We start from the raw sequence: 19,990 nt of genomic DNA on the forward strand, positions 1-19,990 counted from the left end.
AGAGTTGTTATGTACCCTCGAAGAGGATGTTTCACACGTGATTGAAATGTCCATTTTACAATAGTCATGAGACTGCTCTGTCAGCACAGCGATTGATGGACACAGCAAGTAGCAAGTCTGTTGTCTTGGTGGACACAGCCGGGTGGCAGGTCTGTTGTCTCGAGCTGGGTGGTCACAGGTGAGCACATCAATCAGTTCCTAGTGTAGGGAGAAATGCCTATCCTTAAGGAAACGCCAATGTGTGTGTGTCGGGGGGAGTTGCACCTTTATCTTAAGGGCATTTGTTCTTCCCATAGGAAATGTTTAAAGCGGATATACAATGCCAGCTCAATGGCCATGTCAGGCCCTTATGGAAAAACAAAGTCAGGCCGAATTAGGTTTACACCAAATGGCTTCCTCATATACTCCAACATATCCTATTGCTTGCCATGTCTATTTGTCACTGCACTATAGTTCTGTGTGCAACATTTGTAGAGAGTAGATCCAAATTGTGTTAGTAATCAGTTCCTCCAGTTGACTTCAGTGGGCTTCTTTATTTTCTTGTTTTATATACTTTTCCTGGATCATTTCATCTCGAGAGTGTTTCATCTCTGTGTGTTAACTCCTAAATCTACATCTGTATTTCTGACCTTTTACTTGAGCTTGGGATCTTAACCCCCAAGTAAATAGCCCTTTGGCACTGGGGTAGATAAACAAGGCTTATCTAAAGAGGAATGATCTTCCTCTGAAACCTGTTTCTCCTTTGTTTTTAAAACCACCATCCTTTATTTGTGTACCCAAACTACTACTCTCTCACCCATTCTTTTCCCAGTCATCAGGCCTTGTCTTTAACCTTGAAAGTGCCTAAGAGAACTTTAATTCCCACTGCCACTATCTTAGCGTCCCTCTTCCTTCCACAAGCAGCAAATATTCAAAAACTTAAAAAGTCAGTCAATCTCATAAAGCTCTAACAAGTGTTAGCATCCAGCCTGGAACTCGCATTCTAGCCCCCAGTCAGGACATCTGAGAGCTTTTTACATCCTAATATACAAAACCCAGACTCTAGGGAATTCATATTCCAAAAAAAAAGTTCTACACGAGTCTTGAGTCTCACCCGGCCTGGTATACAATACAGACATAGATTCTGCAGGTTCCCTTCTCGAGCAGTTAAGCTGCGAAGGGTCCTCTTCACTGAGAACTTTGATAAATGTTTATTTAAGTGGTAATCTTTTCTCTCTCGCTTGCCTGCACTGTGACTAGTCGTGATCTCAGCTGGCAGGAAAAACTACCCCATCTGCTGCCGCTGACGTCACGGCTAGAATGAACTGATCCCGTTTTTCGGGCTTCGCAGACCACAGAGCCCCGAGACCCAGAGAGAATGAGTGGGAGGCGGGGGACTGCGGCTCCTTCCGTCCCGGGGCGAGCCCAGCGCCGCGAGCCGGGCCCCGCCCCGCCAGCAGCCCCTCGGGAGAAACCCGGCACCGGCGGCCACCGCCCGGCCTGGAGGCGAGCGAGTGGGTGTGTGCGGGGGGCGGTGGGGCGGCCAAACTTCCTGTCCCGCGCTCGGGCTGCTTCCGGCGGGAGCCGGAAGGCGCTGTGTGTGGACGGAATTCGGGACCGACTGACGGACGGAGGGACGCCTGCCCGGGACGGGAAGGTGAGCTCCCGGGTGGGCCAGACCACACCCTCTGGGCTAGTGGTCCCCGAGAGGGAGGGAGCCGGAACCTGCTCCTCGGGGACTCGGAGCGAATTCGCCCCCGGAGAGGACCGGGAAACCGCCCCCTTTGGGCACCCCTCCCGGATCTGGCGGGCCCGGGAGCGGCCGGTCTGAAGCCCCACGGCTTCGGCCCTTCCCCGCGCAGGGTTTGGGGGTCCACGGATCGTCTCCTTCGCTTAGTTTTGGGGGCAGAGGCATGGGAATCAGACCGTCTTGAGAAAGCCAGAGTCTGCAAGTCCCTGGGGCGGGGGCTCCCCGACTGACTGCACCCGCAGCCAGGGCCTGCCCGCGGACCTCGGGGCCTTCCTTCCACTGAGGCCGTTGTAGTGGGCGAAAGAGCATGCCAGGAGGACTGTGCCCTGGGCTCTTTCAGCCCAGAGCTCCCGGCTTCTTTCATACGTCCACTCGGTTTCTGGTCTAGAAGAAGGAAGGCTGCCGGCTCGGAGGAGGGCCTGGGCCGCCGGTTTCTCCTTCGCCTGTCATTCCAGGGCGGGGGTGTGGGCCGGGAGCGTTTACAGCCTCTGCGTTTCGCAGGTTGAATTTATCCTCTGAAGTTTCTTAAGAGAAAAGAATCCAATTAGTTTATTAAAGTTTATCCCACTGGCTCGTGAGGCTCGTGAATGCATTTAGGTACCATTTGGAAGTTAAATATTATTAACGTGGAACTTAAGAATTTGTACTTCTTCCTCACTTTGGCGCAAGGGTCAACGTAGCATATTTGCAAGGCGAATGAAAGAAACATTTTGAAATGAAGTCAAGGGCATTTTGTTGTTAGGGAGTGAGAAATTCTACTTTGTTTTATCTTAGTGTGGGACAGAGTAAGGTTAACTAAACTGGCAGAAGATTTAGGTTCCAGTTTTTTAGGTTTTGCATCTAAGTAGATGTCTGATTTTTGGCAAGTTACTTAATCTCTAGCTTTTCGCTTTTTTCTCTCTGTAAATTAAGGGGTTTACTTACATATTCAGCAACTATTTCCTGAATGCTTAGTTTGTGGACAGTATCGTGCTAGGTTAATGGGAGAAGGATGAATAAATTGAGCGAACCTTAACTAGTGAGAGAAATATGCATGTAGACAACTACCACCCCTGGCAGGATGAAATAATTGCTATAGAGAGGTCAATCAGTGTGTTGTGAGAACACCAAGGGAAGGACAGATTTGTTCTGACTGGAGGGAAAGGATCAGCCTGTCTTCATGGAGGATGGCATTTGAGTTGGGATTTTAAAGGCTGGAAACAATTTCAGAAGATCGGGACTGGATTGAGGGTGTTTATTACTGGTTGAAGAAGTTGAACTATTTCAAGCAAAAACCTTGAGCACTGAAACAGACTGGTGTGTTCATTTAATAGCTAGTGCAGTGTGGGCTAGACTAAAGGGTTCGTTGAGGAATATAGTGGATGCTGCAACTGGAACAGTATTTGCGGACATATTGTCGAGTATTTCAAATGCCATGCCTAGGGATTTGATTGTTATTCTGAGGCACTGAACTTTCCAAACGGGGAGCGGCATAAGCATTTCTGTGTTTTAGAAAGGTAACTCGAGTGGCTGCGTAAAGATGGATCGGAAATGGGAATTTTAAGGTCAGGGTGACCAGTTAGAAGCCTGTTTTAAAAGTGTAGTTGAAAATAATGAGACCCCTAAACAGGGCATTACAGTGGGAATAAATTTTGGGGAATTGGAACCACTGGGATTATTTAACTATGGAGGATGAGAGAAATTGTTAAAGACCTAGAATTTGCAGCTGAGTGGGAGGAGGATTGGGCAGTAATTGAAATGGATAATACGGGAAGAAGGACAGGTTTGGCGGAGGAGAGGATAATCTGGATTTTGGACATTGTTAGGTCTGAGATGGATATCCATGTGGAGATACTCAGCAAGCAAGTTTGGAGTTCATAAGAGAGGTCAGGTATAGAGACAGAAACGTGGGTATCATTTGCAGTGTCATTCATTCATTATACAAATATTTATTCAGTGCTTACTAAGCGCTTAAAAGGAAGCTTGTATGGAAGACCTTTAAGCTCATGGTAAAGACAACCTTAGAGCTTCACAGTATCAGAAATGACTCTTGGAGACCTAAATTCCTTATGAGTTACATACAGTTCTTTGCCAGGCACTGTGCTAGGTGCTGGGAGATACAGTAGTGAACAAGACAGACTAGTTCTTGCCCTTGTTTGTGGAACTTACAATTTAAAGGGTAGTCAGACAAAAATTGAATACTATATAAAAGCAAGTAAAAGAATTGGAAATTGTGATAAATGCTTTAATGAAGACAGTAGAGAGAGAAAATAAAGGTGGTAGTGGTGGGGGTATGGGGAACCTTCTTTGGATAAAGTGATCAGGGAAAGCCTTTCTAAATGAGGTGATAGTTAAACAGAGTCCTGAAAAATGCAAGAGAGCTAATCAATGGAAGAGAGAGGTGAAAGCATTCCTAGGTAGAGGAAATGACATGCGCACATCCCTAACATAGGAGCTTAATGTGTTCAAGGAACTAAGGGAGATACATTTGGCTCGAGCTGGGTGAGCAAGTAAGGGAGAGTGACTCTGAAGTGTGGTTGGAATGGTAGGAATGGATCGCGTAGGTTCTTATAGGCCCAGATAAAGAGTTTGTATTTTGTCTGGATGCATGGGAAGCCAAGTGAAGAGTTTCAGGCAATGGAGTGATATAACAGGATTCACATTTTAAGATGATAATTAGTGCTGTGAAGAGAATAGAATGGAGGGAGGTTGGGGCCGGCCAGGTGGTGCAGTGGTTAAGTTCGCATGTTCCGCTTCTTGGTGGCCCGAGGTTTGCTGGTTTGGATCCCGGCTGTGGACATGGCACTGCTTGGCAAAAGCCATGCTGTGGCAGGCGTCCCACATATAAAGTAGAGGAAGATGGGCACGGATGTTAGCTCAGGGCCAGTCTTCCTCAGCAAAAAGAGGAGGATTGGCAGCAGATGTTAGCTCAGGGCTAATCTGCCTCAAAAAAAAAGAATGGAGGGAGGCAAGAGTAGAAGCAGGGAGACCAGTTAGGAGACAGTAACAGTACTTTAGGGCAAGCATTGATGGTGGCCTGGAGTAGGGTGGTGGCAGTAGAGACAGATGGTGGATTTGCAATCTCTTTTGATGATAGAATCAATGGGACTTGCAGCTGGATTGGATATTGGGAGCAAAGGAAAAAAAGTAATAAAAATGACTCCTAAATGGGATGAATGGTCTTCCTGTCTTGAGTGGAGGATTACGGTGAAAGAGGTTGTCAGGAAATGGTGGGAGACAGGCTTGGGAGAGAATTCTTTTTGGATATATTAAGTTTGAGATATCAAGTTAAAACGTAAGGTAGAGAGGCCAAACAATTGTATATACAAGCCTATAGCTCAGAGGAGATATCTGGGCTACGGATAAAAATTTTGGACACTGTATCATTTGCAGCCATGAGTTCATACTAGGGAGAGAGTGTGGCAAGAGAAGAGGGCCTGAATACTGTCCTGGGGAACATTAATATTTCGAGGCTGAGCGGAGCAGGGGTATAGGAGTTATCAAAGAAGACTGCATAAATGGCCAGTGAGGTAGGAGTAAAATAAGGAACTTGTATCTTGGAAGCAAAGAGAGTAAAGTGTTTGAGGAAGGAGGCAGTGCTTCTGAGAGGTAATATCAGTTAGTGCTGTTTGGTTGCAAGTGACCAATTTACTTCAGGGGAAGAGGAAATTATAACAAGGATGTGGGCAGCTCACAGGATCGAAAGAAATGCTGAAGGCCTTGGCTTTATAAAGGACAAGAATCTGAGCAGCCCCAGGGGGAGGCTGCTAACTGCATTACTGGAATGAATGGGCTGTTGGCAGTTTCCAGGGCTTAGTTACTTCTTTTAGGATTCAGGTTCTAAGGAAAAGTGTCTGATTTGTTCAACATGGGTCAAGTGTCCACTAGTTGGCCAGGGTTAGAAAAGAACACCTTAATCTACAGCTCCACCAAGAATATATCCAATGGATGAGAGGTAGATCCCCAAACAAAATATGGATCCTGTCTCCCAAGCAGGGGAAATGAATGTGAGACAATCAAAAACAATAGTTGTCCATTGCAAAGGTCAAGTAAGGTGAGGACAGCAAAGTGTCTATTGGATTTGGCAACATGAAGATCATTGGTAACCTTAATAAGAGAGGTTTTGGTAAAGTGTTGGAATTGGATAGTGATTGGAGATGAGAAAGTGGAGACAACTCTCATGATAAATTTGTCTCTGAAGGATTTCGGAGAGATGGGGAGGTGACTAGAATAAAAATCAGGGCTGTGGGATTACAGCACACTAGAACATCCTGGGAAAAGAAGAAGGCCCAGAATGAATCCTACAGTTTTTAAGATTCATTCTGGCTTCACATTCTATATTCCAAATTTCCTTCATCAGTGCTTTTTATCACTTTATTATTAGAATTTAATCAGCTCCCATAATATGCTACATATGATACCAAAAGTTACCTAGTTTTTCTATTCCTAGCACTACCATTTTATACCAAAATTTAAATTGCTGTTTTTTTAATTTTAATTTTTGGTCTTTGTAGTTCACTATCATAAGTGTTTAGCCACAGGTAGAGATGGAGGAAGCTGAGAAGCAGATTGGCCCATATCAGGAGAGACTAGTCCTCTTGGTTGAAATCATCTGCTTTATTTTAACCTTTGGGAGTGGTGACCAGTTGAGGGGAGCACAGTGTTTCTCAGTTTCCTTCCTCTTTTATGCCCCCGCCTCCCTTCTTCTTTCTGAAACTGAGTTGGTGTCAAGGCAGTTTCTGCCTCCCTCAAGTAAGAGCAATACTGATGTTTTAGGCTTTGTTTTCTAGGGTGGGATCACTTTGCTTTTTAGAGGTTGACACGATGTTCTGTTTCTTTCATGAGGCAGAGTAGTATAAAGCCCTTGGTCATCTTTCCCTTTGGGAGACACTCCTTTCTGTATGGCAGACAGAACTGAGGTAAGAGACCTGTATCAGCTCTGTTCCCCTGTTGCTTGCTTAGTTTATGCTGGATTAGTTTTTCCTTCCAGTATTTCCCCATGTAGCCTGCATTAGTTTTAGGCCATCTCTACCCTAGGGAAATGGTATTACCACTAATTTCTGTGTAGTATGTGGGAGTTCTGCATTGGGATTTGGGACCAAAGACCGGTTGACTGTAAGGATTACTTTGCCTTTCTTTGCTGACCATTGCCTAGTGTGTAGTATTTTCCTCTGCAGATCTCACAGGGTGGGCTTGAGGACAGGATTCAAGTAATCTCCATTTCATCAAGACTTTCTATCAATCGTAATTGCTGATTGTTTGTAATATATATTTATAGCAGGTTTGTATCTATAGCTTTACATTTTATAGCTGCTTCTGTGTTTAACATATATATTTTCAACATTTGAAGGTACTTTATAGTGTTTTTCAATCTAATGGGACGTAACCTGTTAGTAGCTTGTAAAATCAGTTTAGTGGGTCTTATCATTAAAAAAAAAATTCAGAGTGCATGAGGTTAGTATGGGTTAGTATTGTTTCATGAGAATGTTATGTATGTCTCTGTGTGTTTCATTCTCTGGGTTATGATGGGAAATGTGTCTTAACTGTGGGTTATAGTCACAGTAGTTTGAAAACCACTGCTCTATAGGAAATTTGGATGCCGTAATAAAAGACAGAGTTCTTAACCTTTTATAGTATACTGAGCATTTGATAGATTTACTTGTTTCTTAAGCACATATGCACAACTTTGTTTCTGAAGAATTTTATAATTATTTTTATTGATATATATATATAAATAATCCTAGGGCAATCTACTTTCATTTCTGTATTTCAGATGAGTTTCCTAGGGTCAAGAAGGCAAGTAGCATGTCCACCTTTCAACCAACAAGTCAGAGGCAGAATTTAGATTTCTATTTGAGATACCTTGGGTTTTTTTTTTTTAACGTATCTTTATTTAACTTGTTCAGCTACTTAGTGTTAATGCATAATTTGCTGGATGATGTTGAGTGTACTGTAGAAAAAGAATGCAGCTTCTCAGACTTCAGGTCTCGGGATTTGTTTATTTGGCCTAAAACAGAAGGAGGGTTGTTCTCAAGATGGTCCTGAGCATAGAGATCGCTATTGTCCTACATCTGCTTTGCCATTGTTATCAATTCTCTCTTTACTTATTCCCAGTACTTTTCAGGGCTTCTTGTGTTCTTTGCTTTGGTTTATTGCAAGTTTTATGGCCTGCCGTCTTTTTAACCTCTAGGCTGACTATGGGATAACATTCAATAGCAGTGGCAGGGTCAGTGGATTTCTAAAAAATATAATATATGCTGAACCAAGATTGTTTTCTTTAAGCAGTCTAATGTGTTTTGATGGCCATAGGGAACCATGTACATGGTAAAATTTCAGTTATCAGGATTATGTCAGTTGTTGCCATGGATATGTCTTTATGAGTAAGTATACAGATGTAAACGCCACAACAAGAAAATTCAAATTAATGTTCATATTATGTGGTAGAGATGGCGTTTTGCTAAAATGAAATACTTAATGTTGAGCTTAATAGTGGAAAGATTTAGCCTTGGACTCAATAATATAGTTGATCTGTTTCTATATTTTAACTTTAGTAATACTAATGCAGAGAATACCATGCATGGTAGTATTTATAATGTCAAGACATGTTAAGCAGTTTATGACAATCAGATCCATATTTAACCAAAACTGAGAAGTCCTTGAATGCCAATTCTATTGAGGTATTGTTTGATAATGTTGTAGAGTTAGTTTCCTTGTTCAATTGAATATAAAATTTGCATTGCAAGTGAAAAGATAACACAGAATGGGAGAAAGTTTGTGCAAATCCTATATCTGATAAGGAACTTGTATCTAGAATATAAAAGAATTCTTGTTTTGTTTTGCTTTTTTTTTTTTTGAGGCAGATTAGCCCTGAGCTAACATCTGCTGTCAATCCTCCTCTTTTTGCTGAGGAAGACTGGCCTGGAGCTAACATCCATGCCTATCTTCCTCTACTTTATATGTGGGACGCCTACCACAGCATGGCTTGCCAAGCAGCACCATGTCCACACCAGGGATCCGAACCGGGGAATCCTGGGCCGCCAAAGCAGAACATGCGCACTTAACCAGTGCGCCACCGGGCTGGCCCAAAAAGAATTCTTAAAACACAATAATAAAGACAAATAACTCAATTTAAAAATGGGCCAATGATCTGAATAAGCATTTCTCCAAAAAAGATGTACAGATGCCCAATAAGAACAGGACAATATGCTCAACATTATTAGCCATCAGTTAATGCAACTCAAAACCACAGTGAGTTGCCACTTCACATCCACTAGGATGGCTATAATGAAAAAGGCAGATAATGACAACTGTTGGTGACGATATGGAGAAATTGGATCCCACAGGGGCTGGCCTGGTGGTGTAGCGGTTTGCATGTTCCACTTCGGCAGCCCGGGGTTTGCCGGTTGGGATCCCAGGTGCAGACCTAAGCACCACTTGTCAAGCCATGCTGTGGCAGGTGTCCCACATATAAAGTAGAGGAAGATGGGCACGGATGTTAGCTCAGGGCCAGTCTTCCTCAGCAAAAAGAGGAGGATTGGCAGCAGATGTTAGCTCAGGGCTAATCTTCCTCAAAACAAAAAGAGAAACTGGATCCCTCATACACTGGTGGGATTGTAAAATGGTGCAGTCACTTTGGAAAACAGCCTGGTAATTCTCAAGAGGTTAAACATAGAGTTAACATATGACCTAGCAGTTTCACGCCTAGATATATAACCAAAAGAATGAAAACGTATGTCCACAGAAAATTGCATATGAATATTCATAGCAGTATTATGCATAATAACCAAATTGTAGAAACAACCTAAATGTCCATCAGCTGGTAAATTGATAAATAAAATGTCTGTCTATACAATAGAATATTATTTGGCAATAAAAATAAATGAAGTACTGATACTTGCTACAACAAGAATGAACCTTGGGAACATTATGCTAAGTGAAAACAGCCAGGCACAAAAGATCACATATGTAATTCCATTTTTATGAAATGTCTAGAATAGGCAAATCCATACAGACATAAAGTAGATTAGTAGTTTCCTAGGTCTGATCAGAGGAGGGTTTGGGAGGAAATGGAGAGTGGCTACTAATGGGTAAGGGTTTCTTTTTTGGGGTGATGAAAATGTTGTAAAATTGGTTGTAGTTATGGTTGCACAACTCTGAATATACTAAGGACAATTTAATTATATTGTTTAAATGAGTGAATTGTGTGGTATGTCAGTTATATCTTAGTGAAGTTGTATTTAAAAAAAGATTTGTACTGGGCTTTAAAATATCTGTTAAATGGGTAACTGGAATTGGGAATAGAAACAAATTTAACTGCATATTTGCCATCACACTTGCCTATAATGTACACGGCCAGTTGCTGTGTTAAAGATGAGTCCACACAGTCCACTTGATATGGTACTGAGTGCGCCAATACAGATTCTTTTGAGGTCAACCTGCGTATTCTGCTGTATCTGACTATCTTCTTTGTTCATACAGCACACACACAAACTACAAACTTGGGCACCAAAATTGTATGGCAGTACTCAGTTATAATATGGATACCCATTTGTCCCAGAAAATGCTTGTGTTCATTTTTTAAGATTATCATCAAAATGAAAACACTAAAATAAAAAGATGTCATAGATAACAGACTCTTGGGAAATGGTGATCTAGAGGTGACTCTTAAGCTATAAGAGAGGTGGCAGCTCCCTTCTCTAAGTTATTACAGCGTTGCAAAAATGTCTAAGATCTAGTATATCTGATTTTTCCCTTGTTCAGTGCACATATTCATATGCTTCATTTTATTCATTTTTCATCAGGTAAGGATAACAGAAACCTATCCCGGAGCCAGCACCATTAGTTTCTAAAAACCCTGGCAAATATAAAGGACAGTAAATAGTTGTTTAGTATTTTACAGATTTTACAATCCTGGAATCTCAGAGTTGGAGGAACCTTAAAGATAACCTAAACAAACCTTTGGTAATTTCTTGGCTTCTTGAGAGAGCTGGAATTGGGGAAAAGGAATTCTTAAAACCCTGGTGATTTGAGATCAAACCTTAGGGAGATATAATCACTATTCTTGCCAACTTGCTCTGTGGGAGGGAGTCCTGGCTCTGCAGCTTAATAACTTGGGCAAGTGATGTACTGAGCCTTGGTTTCTTCCTCTGTAAAAAGAGGGATGGATAAACCACACTGAGCTGTTAACAGTGCTTGAATAAGAAAAACATATGTGTCGGGGCCAGCCCTGTGGCTGAGAGGTTAAGTTTGCGTGCTCTGCTTTGCCAGTTCAAATCCTGGGCATGGACGTGGCACCACTCATCAAGCCATGCTGAGGTGACGTCCCACATGCCACAACTGGAAGGACCCACAGCTAAAATATACAACTATGTACTGGGAGGCTTTGGGGAGAAAAAGGAAAAATAAAAATCTTAAAAAAAAAAGAACGAAAAATATATGTGAAATGAAAAATCAAGGATTTAATAATACTTTATTTTATGTGGGAAGCCTAAAATAAAAGGAGCACTTTCATTGACATCTTGTTAAATTTTTTGTTTTCTTGGTGAGGAATGGCCCTGAGCTAACATCTGTTGCCAGTCTTCCTCTTTTTGCTTGAGGAAGATTGTCCCTGAGCTAATATCTGTGCCAGTCGTCCTCTATTTTGTATGTGGCATGCTGCCACAGCATGGCTCGATGAGCGGTATGTAGATCTGCACCTGGGATTCAAACCTGTGAACCCTGGGCTGCTGAAGTGGAGCGTGTGAACTTAACCACCATGCCACTGGGCTGGCCCATAAATTATTTTTTTATGATGAAAAATGAGGATTTCTGGTAGCTAGCAAGGGGAAGAGAGGGGAACCAACAGGGCAATAAGCATTCATTTGGGTACTTCTAAATGCCCTTTTTGTAAAGTTAGTCTGTCTGTCTTATTCTAACTTTCCACACTACCTTGGCATCAATTGACAACTCCCTTCCTGGGTACATTTTACATTGTATAATTACTTTGTATATAAGACTGCTTCCAATTTTAGCAACAATTATACAAGATAAAGTGGACTCACTTGCTGAAATCTTGAAAAAAGAATTAAGCTGTAAGAAAATAGGAATTTAAGTTATTTGGGGATAACAGCTGCATCAGGGTCCAGAGAGTACTTCTTTGGGGAAATACGGTTTAAATTTTGGCTGACGGTATAACTGCTGTTTAGAAAAATTGGGAAATTGAGGAAAGAAAAATAAGTCACACCAGCCTATCACCCAATATAGCATAGCTGTGTGAATTTCCTTTTACTTTTTCCTATGCATATCTTAACTAGTTTTTTTTTTTGCTGAGGAAGATTACCCTGAGCTAACATCTGTTGCCAGTCTTCTTTTTTTTGCTTGAGGAAGATTAGCCCTGAGGTAACATCTGTGCTAATCTTCCTCCACTTTATAAGCAGGTCGCTGCCACAGCATGACTGAGTGATGTAGGTCCACGCTCAGCATCTGAACCCACAAACCTGGGCCACTGAAGCAGAGCACACTGAACTTAACCACTACACCATGGGGCTGGCCCCGTAACTACTTTTAATATTAGCAAATGTATAATCTTGTATTTTGTTGTTGTAATTTAACGTCACTATCATTTTTCTTTGTTGTTGCATTGTTTTCATAACCATAAATTTAAGTGATAATACTGTAATTTAATCAACCATTCCCTAATTGTTGGATATATATGTGTACTTTTATATGTTGTTTGCAGTTGTTTATTACCACAGATGATAAGGAGAGTAAGGAGAATTCTTGGGCATATTGTTTTTCCCATGTTTAAGACCTTTTCTTTTCTTTTCTTTTTTTGCTGAGGAAGATTTGCCCTGAGCTAACATCTATTCCCATCTTCCTCTATTTTTTAGTATGTGGGCCACCAACATAGCATGGCTTCTAACAGAGAGGTGTAGGTCCATGCCCAGGAACCAAGACTGGTGCTGGCCCCTAAGACCTTTTCTTTCTTTTTTTTTTTTTTAAGATTGTATTTTTTCCCTTTTCTCCCCAAAGCCCCCGGTACATAGTTGTATATTCTTAGTTGTGGGTCCTTCTAGTTGTGGCATGTGGTATGCCGCCTCAGCGTGGTTTGATGAGCAGTGCCATGTCCGTGCCCAGGATTCAAACCAACGAAACACTGGGCCGCCTGCAGCGGAGCACGCGAACTTAACCACTTGGCCACAGGGCCGGCCCCTAAGACCTTTTCTTAGAATAGATTATTAGAAGTAAAAGTTTACACAAAGTATAACTTTTTATGAGTTTTGATACCTATTTGGCTTGTTCTATTTTAAAACAAGTGTTGTAGGCTGAATTCTTTATTTGCTTGCTTGCTTGTGATTTTTGGATATATAAAGAAGTGCCTTTGTTTATGTAGCTATGTTTTTCCTCTGCTCTTAATTCTCTCTCTCTCTTTTTTCCTATTTTAGGCTAAATTGGTTACCCACCCAGCACAGCATCTTACAGGAAAACCATAGCATTTCCCAGAGAACTATGAGCATAACAGGAAGGTGTCATTGACTCTGAATTAAATTTCTAACCTGTCCCCTGAACAGCTACAGGATTTGGAAGCTGAATCAATGTTATCAGATGAGTTAGAATCCAAACCAGAGGTGAGCCCAGTCAGCTTGTTTCCTTTCTTTTGGTGGGCAGTATTCCAGAGTTTGTCCTTAGTTCCAGGGTCAGCAAATTTTTCTGTAATGGGCCAGATAGTAAAATTTTAGGCTTCGTGGGCCATATGGTTTTGGTTGTAACTGCTAGTTTATTATTTTTCTATTATTAAATACTTTCTCAAAGATTTAAAAATTCCATTTTTACCTTTTATGATGTTTATATTTATTATTTAGGTAAGTGTAAAATTATTATACATTTAGCTAATTACATAATGACAAAATTTTATTTTACATATTTGGCGTATATTTGTATATGTATGTAAAATTTCTTACCACAAACCATTCTTCTAATAATCTTGTATATATCTGAAAGTATTTGCTTTTTAAATGTGATTAGAGGATTTAAGCATTTTTATTTTTATTTATCTTTCTCATTTTATTTTTAGTACATCTGTGTTGCAAAGATTTGGAATAAGATTACTGAAGTTTGAAGACTGACACTGCTCCTAACTAGTCATGTCCTTAGACAAGTCACTTAATGTCTTCAACTTGATTCCTTATTTTAAAAATACATGTTCAATCTTACTGAGTTACAGTGAGGATTAAAAGAGGCAATACACAGAAAAGTGCTTTGTAAAATGTAATCAGTAAAATGCAGTTGAATTTTTTATAGCCATTATTTAAAAATTTAATTATTTTTATAATTTTTGTGTTTAGTGGAAGGTTACAGAGGTTAACTTAATTTTATAATTCAGCCTTTCTCTAAAACAGAGGACTTGATAAAAATAACTTTAAATAGTATTTTGTAGTTGATCTAGTTTTTCTATGACTATGGCTGAGACTAGTGAACAACCAAGACTTAATTACATCGTCACCTTTTGATAATTTCAGAGGTTTATATCCATCTCTAACAACCTGTATTTTTCAATGTTGTCTTCCCACTGCCCCCCAGCTCCTGGTACAGTTTGTTCAGAATACATCCATCCCATTGGGACAAGGGCTAGTAGAATCAGAAGCTAAAGACATTACTTGCTTGTCCCTCCTTCCGGTGACTGAGGCCTCAGAATGCAGTCGGCTAATGTTACCAGGTAAAAATTAAGATCACCACAGGTAAAGTAAATAAGTCCTAAGTGCTTAGCCTCCTCTATGGTATTGGTGGAATGGGATAACTGACTTTATAACTGACTGGTGGAAACTGTAAAAATTAGGAATCGTGAAGAAAAAGCAACCATTGGAGTCATAAGTGCATTGGTGATTTAAGTCATAGGAATGGATATGATTACTCTTAGAGTGGGAGAGTGAGAAGAAAAGAAGGCCAAGGCGAACCCCATGGAACTCCCTATTCAAGGTACAGGGTAAGGCAGGAGAGCCAGTGAAGGAGGGAGGAAGGAAAGGCTAGAGTACTCCAGTAGGAGGAATATTGGCAGAGTGCAGGCATGGAACCCAAGGGAATAGTCAATGTGTCAAATGCTCCTAAGAGACTCAGATAGACTCAGATAGGTAGGGACTATCCCAGTGAGATAGGGTCAAAAGGTCTTTGTTGATGTTGGCAGGACCTGTTCTTGGAGGGGGGGTGGAAAGCCAGGCTGCAGTGGATTGAGGTTCAATGCAAGGTAAGTATAGTTGAGGAAGTAACTATATTTTGTAAAGGCTTTCCTGCTATGGGAAAGAAAAAGAGAACGCAAGGTAGGTATAAGAATTTTTGTTTAAGATCTGAAATATTTAAGGATGGTTTTATGCTAAGAAAAAAGAGCTAATTAGAGAAGCTGCCGGCAGAAAGAGTGGATGATTGATGAGGAGGCTCCAGGACAGGTTGAAAGAGGTAGAATGCTGAGCACGAGTATTGAGATTAGCTTTGGATGGGAAGAGGGAGAGCCTATCACTTGACTATTAGCAAGAATATTATTTTTGGGTGCAATGAATTCTTTGTTTTCTGATTCTTGTTTTGAAATTTGGAATATTAATGTTAAATCAGGGGAGGGTCAGTATTAACCTGTTGGTGACAACTTACTTGTTTGTTATAAAGTTTTCTGGTTACTATCTTCTAATGGTGTTCTTTTTTCTTTGATTTTTGAAGTGACTTTAAAATGTTTTCAGTGTTTAAAGATTCAAGAAGGGCAGATATATTCAACCAACCAATGTTGATTTAAGGTTTCCCTATCTAGCTCCTAGCTTTTCTAAATCTACCATCTTTCAACTCCTATTCTATTAGTATGTGGGGAGTCTTTCCAAATACTGTGGATTTTCAATAAGTGAAAATTTCCACGTGCTAATAAATTTTGATCTTCATTAGGCTTTTTTTTCCTGAGTTGTCTCTCCCAATATTAATTTATTGAATAAATATTTTAACAATAATAAAGGGAAATGAAAACAGGGACAAAAGCATCCATCATCTTTTCTACTTTACCTTCTTTTAGATGTAATTTTGATTTAAAATATTTTAGACAACCAGTTACAGATAATTGCTAATGAAAACCATCACCTCCCAGCTCATGAAACATTACAAACACAAATATATCTGCACACACTTCCCTAACCTCATTTCCCTCCCTCCTAAATATGTTATCATTCCATGCATGGCCTGCATATTCTCTTTTTTTTTTTTCAATAATTTTTTCTTTCTTCTCCCTAAAGCCCCCCAAGAACATAGTTGTATATTTTAGTTGTGGGTCCTTCTAGCTGTGGCATGTGGGACGCTGCCTCAGCATGGCTTGATGAGCGGTACTAGGTCTGCACCCAGGATCCAAACTGGCAAAACCCTGGGCTGCCGAAGTGGAGCACGGAAACTTAACCACTTGGCCATGGGGCCTGTCCCTGTATATTTTCTTTTGAGTTGGGATGTAGGTATAGAGAGGTACAAACCCATGTGGATATATATTTTGAAGAATTAATATAAAGGAGATGCCTCCCACCCAATCAAGGAGTAGAGCATTGTGAGCTCCCAAGCCCTCCAAGGGCTCCTCTCTGATAAAGACAACCTCTGTTCTTCCATAGGTCACCACTGTCCTCACTTTTGTGACAGTTTTTTATTTGTTTTTCAAGTTTAACCACTCAGGTCTAAGCAGTGCAGTTTAATTTTAGCTGTTTTTGGACTTTGAATAGAATCATATGAATGTATGTTGTTGTACCTTCTTTTACTCTGTTTGTGAAATTCATCCTTCTATGTGGCTGTGGTCTGTTTGGTTTCATTGCTGTATAGTATTCCGTTATATGAGCGTACACCACCTTCTTTATCCATGCCACTGTTGATGAATATATAGTTATTTTCCAGTGTTGTACCATGACAAACAGCTGGTATGAACTTTATTTTAAAAAAATTTGTGTGGTAAAATATACACAACATAAAATTTACCATTTTAACTAGTTAAATTTACCATTTAATGAGTTCTGTGGCATTAAGTACATTTACATTGTTGTGCAACTTCGTTAGGCTTTGAAATGGCAATACTGTCCCTGGGCTTCCACTTTTATTCCTATAATCTTATCTGTTATCTCTTTAAAAGAGGAAAAAAATGTGGTCTACCTTTTATAGAGATGAATGAAAGCCCTGAAAATATTGGATGCTTCAGTGCTGTAGTCAGTTCCTCCTTGTATTGCAGCTAAAACCTTTGGAAATTCATCCCCCTCTTAGAATAAAGTTCTAGAGAGCAAGTCTTCTGAATTATTTCTTTACATCCAGTGTAAACCCAGAACTAGAATGACACATGTTGATGATTCCATCAAATTTCAGGTTTGTCTCAGGCTATGTTTCTTTTTTTCCTAATGACTCAGTAGAACTGTCACATACATGTTATAAAAATTAAAGAGAGGGATCTCTCCCCAAGAAAAATAATTTAAAATTTAGATCCTGTTCTTGAGTTAGTATTCATTGTATAACTATATTTTTCAAGGGAAAAGTACTGATTTGTGGTCTCAAAAGGACAAAGGTCTGTAATGTCCGAATGTGGATGGTTGCTTATTAGTTACTGCCAAGTGTCAGAGGAGTCTGTCCCTCACATTTTGGCTGACTCCCTTTAGAACTCGAAGCTATCTCTCTGTCTTTTTGTGAGGCAAATCTGTATTTGTAAAATGAAAATGCTGCCTGCTTCTGTAAGGGTGTTAGGTGCTAACGGATGTTACAAGGGTATTAGATGCTATGTATTAAAATGGTGAGCTGCTTGGAGATAGGTGCTACATAAAGCTGTTGTATTTTCCCTTTGTAGATGATACTCCAAATCATAATAACTCCTCAAAGGAGGTGCCTTCCTCAGCTGTACTGAGAAGCCTTCAGGTGAATGTGGGCCCAGACGGAGAGGAGACAAGGGCTCAGACTGTACAGAAGTCCCCGGAGTTTTTGTCCACTCCAGAGTCTCCTAGCTTGTTGCAAGATCTCCAGCCGAGTGATAGCACATCTTTTATTCTTCTGAACCTAACAAGAACAGGTATTCTTTATCCTTTTCTGAACTTTGCTCATGCTTAAGAAAAAATTGGGGATGGGACATATTTTAACTCAGTCATACTTAAAATGGAAAGAAGCTTTATTATTTTATTATTTTGGAGAATTAGTGTAATCTGGTGATTGATTGAATGTGTAGAGAGAGGGCGGACTCTAGGGCTACTTAAAAGTTCCTTGTGTGGGGCCGGCCCAGTGGCGCAGCAGTTAAGTGCGCACGTTCCGCTTCGGTGGCCCGGGGTTTGCCAGTTTGGATCCCGGGTGTGGACATGGCACAGCATGGCAAGCCATGCTGTGGTAGGCATCCCACATATAAAGTAGAAGAAGATGGGCATGGATGTTAGCTCAGGGCCAGCTTTCCTTAGCAAAAAGAGGAAGACTGGCGGCAGATGTTAGCTCAGGGCTAATCTTCCTCGAAAAAAAAAGTTCCTTGTGTGGAAAATTGGGTAGTGCCATTCACCAAGGTAGTGAGCACAGGAAGAACAGGGCTTGGGGGAGGATGATTAGTTCCAGCTTGTACCTGTTGATGTTGAGATATCTGAGGGACATTCAGGAGGAGGTGTCCTTTAGAGTTAGAAACAGAAATCCAGAGTTCTAGAGGTGTCTGGTGTGAAATAATCAGTTTTGGTGCTTATCAGCGTTCAGGAAGTGTCTGAAACAATGAGCATGGATTCTTTGATTCAGGAGTAGTCTGACACAGAAAAGAAGGCTAATCTGAGACCCTGGAAAAAAATGTTTAAGGGGGTAGCAGAAGAATGGGAAGGAGCTGCTAGAGAGGGCTAAAGAAAACAGAATGAGAGTGGTGTGGGAGAAGCCAAGGCAGGAAAAAGTTTTAAAGAAGAAAAGGTACTAAATCATGCCAGATACCACTGGATGGGCTAGTGAGACGAGGACTGGGAAGTGTAGGTCTGGTGACCTTAGCAGAAGCAACTGTTATTGAGGGAGTAGAGGCGGAGGCCAGGGTTAAAGAGATGGGGAGCGGATGGCAAGGTAAACAGTGCATATGCAAGTTAGAAGTTAGGCTTGTTCAAGAAACTTGACTTTGAAGGGACAGGTGAGAACATAATAGCTAGAGAAGTACTTGAGACTTTCTATTCTTTTTTTAAAAATAAAGACAAGAGAGACGAGCTTGGGTAAGATGGCAACTAGAGAGGAGTGGGTTGCAGATGGGAGAGAGGAGATAACTGAGAGGATTGGGAGACGAGAGGTGTGGGTTAGCCTGGTTGCCAGGAGGAACAGTTTTGCCTCTGATAGAAGAACGGGTAAGATAAGGAGAGACCTTTAGCCTGGGAGTGGGAAGATGATAACCTAATCTTGTATGAGAACAGGAGCTTGAGGTGAGAGCTTGAGATCTAGAGTAGCTGATTCAGGACAGGAAGAGTTTCTGAACCAGGGCTGATAAAAGAATTACTTGGTGTCTAACTTTCATATATCCTCTTCTTTCTTCCAGGTCTGGGCTCTTCAGCTGAGCACTTAGTATTTGTGCAAGATGAGGCAGAGGATTCAGGGAATGATTTCCTCTCCAGTGAGAGCACGGACAGTAGCATTCCATGGTTCCTCCGGGTTCAGGAGTTGGCCCATGACAGTTTGATTGCTGCTACTCGTGCACAACTGGCCAAGAATGCGAAAACCAGCAGCAATGGTGAGACCCCTGTGGCGTTTTCCTTTCCAGTATCCTGTGCAGAGATTTTGGTAATGCAGTGGCTATATTTTGAGTTTTATGTAATCCAATTTATTTTATTGGTGAGAGCAGAAGGTTAGAAATGTGTAAATTGTTTATTTTCGGTGAATTAACTCAGCTGTGCCAGATTCATGTGCAGAATCAATTAAACTAGCATTCTCAATTGTCAGCTTTAAATAATGTGCAGAGCCTCTTTTAAAGGACAAAAATTTTTCACAGATCCTGGTGTTACCTTGAATTGTTTTTATCGTAGTGTTCCTTATACTTAAAGCCTTTACACCATTATGAAATCAAAACCTTCTATCAGTTAATAGAAATAAAACTATAAAACCAATGAAAATAAAATTAATATTAAGTCATTGTGGCAGATGATGTTTTGCTGAAACTGCATTATTCTCATGGCAGTTTAGCAATTAGCAGCTGCCAGAGAGCTGCTTTTTTTATTGGAACCAGTTCATCAGATGACCTATAACTATGCAAACAAGCTGTAGTGCTATTTCTTTTTATTCAGCATGCCTGTACTACTTTGTGCCACTTTTCTCTATCCAATAATTTTCAAAGTG

General features: G+C 40.8%; 1 protein-coding gene across 10 annotated transcripts in view; it reads left to right on the plus strand.

Moving 5' to 3' along the window:
- Positions 1-1,275: 1,275 nt before the first annotated feature.
- The window catches only part of ZNF410 (zinc finger protein 410), a 43,633-nt gene continuing 24,918 nt past the window's right edge, over positions 1,276-19,990 (plus strand). For 3 of the 10 annotated variants that reach the window (XR_011532942.1, XM_070593893.1, XM_070593887.1), the window contains exons 1-6: positions 1,427-1,636; positions 6,558-6,627; positions 13,132-13,314; positions 14,267-14,402; positions 17,517-17,735; positions 19,197-19,388. Coding sequence is in view for 8 of the 10 variants with exons in the window: in XM_070593893.1 (XP_070449994.1) it covers positions 13,282-13,314; positions 14,267-14,402; positions 17,517-17,735; positions 19,197-19,388 (580 nt within the window). In the remaining 2 variants the exon portion in view is untranslated. Of the gene's footprint in view, positions 1,637-6,553; positions 6,628-13,131; positions 13,315-14,266; positions 14,403-17,516; positions 17,736-19,196; positions 19,389-19,990 lie in introns of all 10 variants that reach the window. The other 7 variants (XM_070593888.1, XM_070593891.1, XM_070593890.1 and 4 more) reach the window with 6 other exon arrangements.

The sequence above is a fragment of the Equus przewalskii genome, chromosome 25, assembly GCF_037783145.1.
Source record: "Equus przewalskii isolate Varuska chromosome 25, EquPr2, whole genome shotgun sequence".
NCBI classification, from domain to species: domain Eukaryota; kingdom Metazoa; phylum Chordata; class Mammalia; order Perissodactyla; family Equidae; genus Equus; species Equus przewalskii.